Source organism: Sesamum indicum, linkage group LG2 (genome assembly GCF_000512975.1).
Source record: "Sesamum indicum cultivar Zhongzhi No. 13 linkage group LG2, S_indicum_v1.0, whole genome shotgun sequence".
Taxonomy (NCBI): domain Eukaryota; kingdom Viridiplantae; phylum Streptophyta; class Magnoliopsida; order Lamiales; family Pedaliaceae; genus Sesamum; species Sesamum indicum.
Window position 1 is genome coordinate 14,221,974 of NC_026146.1, and position 10,290 is coordinate 14,232,263.

The 10,290-nt window shown below is 35.8% G+C and overlaps 1 protein-coding gene across 1 annotated transcript in view; it reads right to left on the bottom strand.

Annotated features, from left to right (window-relative positions):
• LOC105156144 (plant UBX domain-containing protein 7) overlaps positions 1-9,250 on the bottom strand; it is a 13,902-nt gene extending 4,652 nt beyond the window's left edge. The window contains exons 1-5 of the mRNA XM_011072198.2: positions 8,985-9,250; positions 5,487-5,614; positions 5,283-5,393; positions 3,289-3,487; positions 2,355-2,432 (exon numbers count right to left, since the gene is read on the bottom strand). Coding sequence (XP_011070500.1) covers positions 2,355-2,432; positions 3,289-3,487; positions 5,283-5,393; positions 5,487-5,614; positions 8,985-9,092 — 624 coding nt within the window. The 5' untranslated portion in view covers positions 9,093-9,250. The remainder of the gene's footprint in view (positions 1-2,354; positions 2,433-3,288; positions 3,488-5,282; positions 5,394-5,486; positions 5,615-8,984) is intronic.

Consider the following 10,290-nt stretch of genomic DNA (forward strand, 5'->3'; position numbering starts at 1 on the left):
TAAAAAAAAAAAAATAAGAGGGAGAGAGAGAGAGGGGGGGGGGGGGGAGAGAGAGATTTGCAACCAAGAGCTTTTCAGCAGTTATCATATTTGCAACCAAGAGCTTGGTAGAATGTCAGATGAAGCACTTTTTCTCATGATTCAGGTAAACATTTCAGCTCTTTGGGCAAGAAGCATCCTAATTACTACTATTCGAAGAATTGAGTAAAAGTGGGACCTGAAATTCTTATTGAGATGTATCTGGGTTCGAGGTTACCTAGCTGATCAGAAGACAGGTGAGACAATAATTTAGTTAAAGTCATATTGTGAAACTTGGCCCACAAGTTGCGGTGCTATATATTTATGTTCCATGGCTAAGACTGTATGAATGAATAACGAGTAATAAAATTTATCCTAAATGGTCTCCATCTCTTCCTTTTTTCTTTTTCAACTATGCATCCTATATTTCTGCAACCCATCTCCTTAGTTCTCCACAACAGTTTGAAATTTTCAGATTCAACGTCAAAATCCTTCATAAACTCTCCTGGAAAAATCAGTCCTAGTTTAGGATGCTCTTTAGAGTTCCTTGCATGAATATAATCTTAGGTGTCATGAATTGCCAGCTTCTGTTATTCAGCATTACAACTAATCTTCAGGCCAATCTTCCATCAGCTCAAATATAATGCAAATGGATATCCCAATTCAAAGCCACTTGATACTGCATCGGCTGGCATCAGAACCAAATAATGCTATATTCTTCACTTCCACTCTTCAGACAGATAAACTACAGAATATAACCACACATTTTTCTAGTCTGAAGCTACCCCTAAAAATCATGAGAATGTGGGAGACACCATAAAGTTGGAACACTGTAGCAAGCACTGAATAATCTCTATGGAGCATGTGAAAGATATAGGAAAGCGTGGATATCACAAGAGGAACTACCAAAAATTATCAGCTGTTACACATCAAAAGGCCTGTCGAAACAGCAAAAAGTATTGATTAAGAGGTCTCCACTTTCTGACCAGTTTCCATCCATCACACGAACAACCTTCCAGGGGTGTTTGGAAAGGCTTAAAATAGATCCTTTTGAACATTTAGCTTTAAAAGATTCATTCTGAGCGTTGTAGCTTTTCCAGTGCTGAATTTAGACTTTACTATGTAGAAGCTAAAAGCACCAACAGGATGCTTCTCAACTCATTGTCAATTAGTAAATATTTTGAGTTAGTTTTGGGCATCTCTATCCTCAACATATTTAAAAAAAAATCCCAAAATACCCCTCTTAATTCTAAACCCAAATTCTCTCTCATCATCGCAACGGGAACCACCATCACCAGTGCCACCACTGCAAGCGATTGCCCACAATTGTCATCAGTATATATAGATATTTATATACATTTACCTTTATATATACATAAGTTACACACATGTTGCAAAGCGATCGGGTCGGTTGAGGAGATTGAGCGGCGAATCTAGGGCTGTTGTGCTGTCTGAGATGCTTGGGCTGGGGATTCGGAGGTGGGAGAGCATGGTCAGAGAGACAAAAGAAACAAAGAAGGAAAAGAAAGGTAGGAGAGATGAAAGGAAATAAGGAAAAGAAACAAGTGAAAGGTGGAAGAGACAAGGATGGAAGGAGAACGAGATAGGGGGAGAAAAAGATAAAATTATACATAGGATATTTTTGTAGTTTATCAATTAATTCAAAGCACGAGTTGTTTTTTACCAAACACTCTACTCTTAACTTTTTAAGGACTTCTCTACTTAATTTCTAAAAGCTTTCCACTTTTTTACCAAAATCACTTACATTGAACACTTTCAAAAAACACAGGCCCGCACAAACACCCCCCTACATGTCATAATGCCTCCTAACCATCAATTTAACCAACTGGTCAGAGCCAAGGCTCCAATTACCAACCATCCATTTGACCAAGTGGTCACAGTCGAGGATTTTAGCTCCAAATGAAGGAATTCATAGCTTCATATTAGTTATACGTGAACAGCATGCCACAAATTGAAGTCTCTTGGTGCTGCAATGTGTTTATATTCTGCTTTTATTATTCATGAATCAAATTTCTGTTTTCTTTCAAATCTGTACTAGGGATATTAAGCGAATTATTTACAGTCCTCCATGACAATCTATAGCCAGACTTATGAAGGATTCAAGAGGCCAGCAAGATGCCAAGATCAGGGTTGTTCAGCTGTTCATCGCATTTGTCATTTAGAAATTCCAAGGCTAAAACTGCACTCAGTTACTCTTTTCCCCTTTTGGATTACAGCACCTCCTTTTTTCAATTACTACATCAGAGTCCGCGAGAGAGAGAGAGAGAGACAGAGAGAAACAGATACAGATGCAGACACAAAACAAAAAAAAGTACCATGTGCGAGCTAAATTCCTTGGTGGACTGCATGTTTACAAGAAGCCACTTATTCTGCATCCTTGCCTCATCTTTAGCCTGCAACAAAAATAGCTTGATATCGTAACCATGACATGTACGGAGCAAAGAAGTTACAGTCCTGCAGGATCTTCTGTTAACCAAGTCCAAAGCAACTAACTTAAAATCTCAAGTACAACGTTCTATTGTGTGTACTTTTTTGGTTAATAATGCCACCAGATCAAAATCAACAGAATATGCACATGAGATTTTACCAAACTGAAGATCATGAGGCATGATAGACAAAGAAAATGAGGAAAAACAGATAGGACAGAACCACAGCTGATAAGTACAAGAGTTGGAAGAAAATGATGAAGCTTGCACTAATTCTGATTAATGATATAGCACTTCTTCCTGCCACGTAAAAAGAAAGGGAAAATGTTCACGAACATCAATCCCATTTTGAAAGAAATCATCTTGAAGTCCTGCGGAAACCCCACACAGTTTCATGTTGGGTCGGTTCCTCTCTCCACAGGTACCTTTAAATGAAAAGAGAGACCAAATACGACTGGAAAAGGAATTAACAAGGTGGAAGGTGAAGATAAAAGTACGGTATTAGTTTCCCTGTAAATCACACAGAATAAGGGTATCAGATATCTTTATGTTATAAAGTACAAACCAAATTCAGAGTTCCCACTTAAGAACTTTGAATCAATGGACAAATGCTTAAAGTAAAAAATAGAGACAGAGAGAGTTTTTTTGCAGGGACTGCAAATTGTACGAATATCATGTGAGATGACAGAATTTCAGCGAAAAGCCAGAGCTGCCTAGCAGTGTTAGATAAGAAAACTAAAGGGAACCATTCAGTAAATGCCCCACCAGAACCACCTTTAGTTGAGTTTCTTGCATCATTTTACTAAAGGATAAAGCTATTTACCTTTTCAAAGGGCCCATGGAACATCAAAGCAAATGGAGGACGATACAAAGACGCAAGATTATCCTGAGTTTTATCCGCTACAGAAGAAGATGAACCTTCTTCTGCTTCCCAGACTCCAGGATGTTTCATTTCTTCCTCGAAATTGCGGAATGGAACAACAGTATGAGACGCATATGATGAACCTCCCAATCTCGCCCCTCTAGTGAATATGACCAAACAGAATTAATAACAGTACAATGTACCAAACAAGATTCAAGAATGAGTTTGAGAATACAAGCAAAATAAGAAAAGAAAAAAATTAGCCTCATAACTGAATACCGCTACCTCATCTGAGCTACTTTCAGAACCCAAAGAAGACAACATTGACAAAATTGTAGGTTGTTGATGAGACAACATCTAAAACCATCAACCTATGAGGGGTTATATATAAATTGAGAAGAGATGGTCATTGTAATAACAAAAACAAAAGCAGCTATGCAAGAGCCAAACTTAGGAAAGTTGGCAGCTTTCAAGAGCAGACCAATTGCATTCTAGAATAAATCCTAGCATATGTTCTCAACATCTTCCGTATCTAGTCTTGAACAAATATTAGGTGGAAAATAATTGTATGTTCTGATTAATTTGTACTTAAAGGGCATTTGAGGATAGAGCTTTAGCTTTGAGCAACCCAAACCAAGTCATAGAAAAAAGTGAGAGAGTGGAGCAAGTGGAGGAGTGAGGGAGCATTTATGGAAAAAAAGAAAAAAACAAGACTGGGGGCCCACCAGAGCACCAACATGTAATATTCTTATCTAAGTTTTATTACTTCAATAAGTTATCATGGTAATTTGATGTGAATGAGACCTTTTTCTATATTTTTTCAACTATGTAAAATCCTAGTCAGGTTGGGTAAGAGTAAGGTAAAGACCATGAGAGCGCAAAACTGAAAATCAAGTGAAAATGGCAGTATCTTAGAGCATCTATCAAGATATAAACGTGCATGCGCACAGGTATGTATGCATAACAATTCTAGGATCAGTGAAACAAACATATAGACAAAGTAGAAAAGTTGGAAAGAGTCCCTATGGGCCTATTTCAAGTTTGAAGAACTATAAACAACACTTAATACTGGGCCTTTTCATTCTGTGAAAAATATTTTAGAAATATGGTTAGATTTTGACAAAGTAGAATGTGCCAGGAAAAAATAATAATAATGTAGTTACCATTAAACCCAGTAAATTCCCAACCAATAGAAGATTTAGGATGAGTCATACAACAAGAAAAAGCTTCAAGGACTTGGAAAGCACTCCTACAACTAAATTCGTTAGGTACAGATATAAATGTATGTGTAAGGTCCTCATGAATATCCAGGTTGAATAAAAACACTGGTCATAAACCATACACAGAATGCAGATGTATCAAGCCTCACATTGATAATACGCGTGACAAATATAAGAAGTGAAATCTAACTGTTCTCTAAGTAAAAGGATATATGCTTGGGAATTCTTGAATATATTCTCGTCTGAAACCAAGAGTTGCTCTTTCAGAATTTTAATGTTATATTTCACTTTCTTTGTCCTTTGCATTCCCACGCTCGCCAAGGATACTTAAGAAATCTTTTTCGTGCGTTTCCTTGTAAATTACAGATGAACTTGTAAAAGGGGAGCTAGAACAAAAGGATTATAATAACAGATATTTGACAAACAAAGAGCAAAAAGATCACAACAGACAAGGAGTCTAAACTATACAACTTTCTGAATAGATAAGCATCAGTAATCTCGGCATGTAGGCTGAGCGAATACCCAAGAATCTTCAGCAAAAGTTTGATAGTCAGTACCTCAACTTCACAAGCCAAGTCATACTCAAGAAAAAAAGAAAAAGAGAACAACAAAAAAAATCTTAACATAGAGTAAAACATAATCAATCAAAAACTACATTCCTCATCAATATCTGAGGAGAAGTCATGTAAGTATGATGACCTTCCTTGTCATCAACAAGAGAGAAAGTAGAATTACCCATAGAGCATCCGATTATCATAAAGAACATCCCTTTTTACAGGTAAAGGTGGTCGTACATCCTCTCCATCTTGTCTCACATCTTTATCCACCAATTCCTTTCCCAGTTCACTGCATTTTTAAAATAAGATACACTTTAATGAGACACAAGAAAAGTAGGAAATAGAGAAGGACAACACATTGATGTTTCTCCAAATAACATGCCTTAGGTTTGAATCATTGAGAGGCAGATCGCTTTCGGTTGGTGGAGAATATACAGATGGTGTAGCTATCCGACCTTCATTTCCTACATAAAAAAGTTGAATAGCTTCCTCAAGCTTCCAGCCAGTGGCCTGCAACCAGTGAGTCTTTTACATAAACATTCCGTAACATAAGGATGCATTCAATCTTCACCAACATCAGATGTCAAAAACATACTCAACGCTGTAAAAAATATATCAATGCCATTTAACACACAAAAAAGGATAATAATAATAGTAAGCAAAAAGTCCTTCCAAACTATTCTCTCCTTCTTTTATGGTTTTCAGGGAAAATAAAGGTTCAATCACCATATGAATTATCACAATATGAGAAACTATAACACATCATTATAGGAAAATGCCATGCATTCGAAGAAACCTGCAGAACTAGATAGTTTTAGGGAGCACAGAAAAACTCAGCCAGCCCATTGGGGAAGGGGATATTGAAACATGTGAATCATAGATGCCTTAAAATCTACCCAACTTTAACCCAAGATCACTTTCCGGCTATTGGCATTGCTAACAACTTGTAGTTTCTGTTACTGTTATATTACAAGTCCAACTAATCGTTGTGCTTATTATTCAATAATTTTACTCCAATCCTCCCAGAAATAAGAAATACAGCACCAGATTCTCCTAGCTCTTTTGTTATTCCTCTCCTTTTCTTCTCTTTTGTTCTTATTCAACTCAAGTCATTACGATGATCTTTGTTTTTACACCCCTTTCAGAAAGAATCCATGTTATTATGCTTCCCTCTTTCCAATAAGAGCTCGTTAAACAAATTTCCCGAGTTTTACCAACACTGACACCTCAAAATGGATATCAATAGACTTTGCATGAAATCTACCACCAGAATGAGTTCAACGGATGTTGTGAGACTGAACGCCATACTGGATTGCTATTGCAATAACTTTTTGAAGAAGCTGAATGAAACAGAAGCTTGCATCATAGTGGAACAACAAACAGACATACGGTGAATCCAGTTCCAACTATTGGGTATTGGCTAGATCAATTCACCTAGACTCAAGTTGTTCTGATACACTATCAGATGTAACTGTTCAGGCGGGGAGGGAAGCTTAATGCAGAGAGTCAGAGACAATTACTTTGTTCACTGATTATCATATTACCAGGAATAAAATGCATAGGCCTGTGGAATTAGACTTCATCAAGGCATATTCTTTAATAGTGCAGGCTTAGGGCTTTAATCCATAAAATTTTGCAACGTCCGGACAAAAGAAAAAAAATCCACTAAAATCTGGCCAACAAATAATGACCAAAAAAAATTCAAATCAGGTGCAAGATCATGTACACTAATACAATAGCAACGTGTTATTAATGATGTTTTCGGCTTCTTGCCTTGTCAATCAAGCACCTAAACCATTTCACGAGGTTTGAGTACAATATCACACGCCACCATTAAGATACCTATCCAGATGTCCAAATCAAGATCCAAAAGGTAGCAACTTGGTAAAGTTCAAAAACGTCGTCATGTAATATTGAAAGAGCAAAAAGGCCCTTGTGTTAGAAAATAGCAAAAAAAATATGCTTAAAACCCTGTTCAGAACACCTATTATGTTAATATTTTACTATATTTGAGATAAAAACACACCCAGGGCTCTAGTTGGATCCTTTTTTATGTTGAACTTTGGTGCTAAAGACAATTTTAGCACACTCGTTTAAATTAAACAAAAGTGTCTATTTTGGAAAGAAAACTAATCGTAAGATTTTAACTAGAAGGGGTTCTTGAAGAAATCTATGTCGAGTTTGGTAATTTTGGGTCTGACCTGAATTCACTTTTCTTGTTCTTTTTCCCCTTTCCTTTCCCATACATTCCTTATCTTTTTATGTTTTCTCCTCCCTCCCTATACTCAAACTATCGCCAGGGCACCCCCCATCTCCACCAGCAACCATCATTTATCCCTTCAACCCCGCTGGCGCTCACACCCTGCCCAAAGCCACCACCCTACCAAGACCTATAACCATCCAAGTCCTAACCCTGTGTGTGGGGGTTGACCTCAACCTCCAATGCCACCATGGCACCACCTTAAACCCAGAAACTGATCCTATAGCACCATCTAACCCCATCCCACAAGACCCAATATTCCACCAGCATCTCTTTGTCACCCAGCCCACACCTACTACCACCATCCCCCTACTACCCTCCACCACAAACCACAGGTCACCATCCTACACAGCACCAGTTGCAACCACTTCGTACCTCCCTTAACCAAGGTTAAGAGAAAATACATAAAAATAAGGACGACTAATTTCAATGGGTCCAACGTTTAAAGAAGAATGAACAAAAATGTGGCCCACTGATTTTGATTTCAGTAAGTTTAAACAGTTCATATAATTATATGTAATCCACCATTATCAAATTCTTTTATCTAAGATTAAATGATTGAGATATGAAGCTTATAGAATTGATATCTAAGAAGGATAAAATATACATTTTAGAATAAACTAACAGCCCACAGAGAATGTGAGCTGAATAAACTAACAGCCCACAGAGAGTGTGAGCTGAATAAACTAACAGCCCCCAGAGAGTGTACTGAATAAACTAACAGCCCCAAGAGAGTGTGAGCTGAATAAACTAACAGCCCCCAGAGAGTGTGAGCTGAATAAACTAACAGCCCCCAGAGAGTGTGAGCTGAATATTAAATAATATATGGTTAGTTTGCAATTTTTCTCAACAATAGTTATTTGTAAGTTTACCAAATACAAGGGCATCCTATACAAGTTTCCACTACCAACTCCCTTGAGCTACAACCGCTGTGCTCACTTAACTAAGTTAATTAAGTCGCAATAACAAACGCATGCAGCAACATCAATTTCCATCCATGAGAAGGTGAAAAGCCTTATTTTGTCATCTAATAAGAGAAAATTCAATTATCATAATATGTCCTATGCCAAACCGCATAATTCAAATTCCCAATTCCTCTTACTTCCTAGCACAGTTGCAAAAACAAACTCCAGTGTTAGCTTTCCTTCAATAATAAATAGCAGGCCTATGTTAAATGTCTTATCACTACTAAACAGTACTTTCACTCTCGTAGCATAGTAAGAAAACAATCATAAACCAGCATGGTCTCTTTGCCATAATAGCTCTCCATTTGGCAATTGCAATCATCCGCACAGCATTCAAATAATAAAAAATAATAGTATTTTACGGAACTAATTACCAAAAATCACATACAGAGTATATGAATTTACCCCCCACCCCACCCACAATACAAAAAAAATGTCCATCAGACTCCCTGAGTTCAACTCACTGAGCATACAGTCCATCCAACCTCGGCCAATGTAAGCCCAGTTGAAAAGTTAAACATTACAAGAAAATGAAATCTGAAAAAAAAGCGTCTTTTGGGGGAACTAAGAGTTCATGTTCCAGAAGTAAGCAGCTCCCAAAATGCTTAATCAATCAATTTGGGACTTCAAATTTATAAAGAAAAACCTAGAATACCTGAAGAAACTGACGCGCGGTCTCTGCGGTTTCACCGACGGCGATTTCTAGGAAGGAAGACACAAGCTTCTGCTGGTCTGTAGGAGACAAAACCCCTTCCATTGACATTATTGTATTCTAGACTAAGAAATCGATCTGCCTCCAAAATTCTTGAGCTTGCTTGCTTGGGTAGGTTTTGGCGGAGAGGGCTGGATGTGGGTTGTGAGTCTATATCGCCATTGATGAGGAAAAAGAAGGGAAAAAGGCAGAAAGATGAGACGTGTGTTGAAAGAATATAGAGTTATAATACTATTTTTGTTGTTTTTTTTTTTTCAAAAATTTAAAGGTTAAGTGGCGTCTATTCTTTTTTAAGTTGACATAATTATAAATATTTATTTTATATAAAAATATAAATATTTTGTATATTTGATAAAATTATGTATTTTATTTTAAAAAATTAAAAGATATAGATAAAAATTTATAAAAAAAATTATCCACTTAATTCAAAAATAAACAAAAAATTATAATTTATAATTCACAAAAAATATTTAATCAGTTCACTAATAGATTTGGCTAGTTATTTGACGGCAGTTAAAATCATATAGTATTAGTACTTTTAATTAAATTTCATCGGAGCTCGTTATGATTTACTCAAATTTCAATAATTTAAACTTTATTACAAATTATTTAAAGTGTCAATCTTAATAAAATCATATTTATGTTATTTATTCCAAATTTTTCTATTTAAGTATGGTAATTATCCATTCAAATTTTTAGCATTAATTAACTTACCCATCACATCAAATCAAAGTTGTAATTCATCCTTTACAACATTGGGGAATTATGGATACTACTTAAAAATTGGAAAAATAATTTTCTTAGAGAATAACAATCAAGAAATAAAAATTAGCAAAGCATTAAATAAAATAAAGGGAGAAATATGAATTGTTTACATAAACTACCTCTGCATTTTGTATAATTTTAGAAATCACCCCCTAATAGTAAAAAAGCAGAGGTAGGTTGTGTAATGATATTGACGTCTTTTTTTAGTCTCTATATGTACTTTTTTAAAAATAGGGATAAGTTGTATAAATAATTATGACGTTTTTAGTATGTATGATTATTTTTTGTGTAAACATATCAAAAATCATGAATATAAATGTAATTATCCTTAAAAATAAATATAAGAACATGGTGTGATCATTTCCTGATATTTGGTATATTTTATTATACTTCAAATTATGATTAAAAATAAGATGATCGATTTAGAATAGTAGCATATCTCATTTGCACTTGATAAATTAATATGTTAGATAAATGAACTATC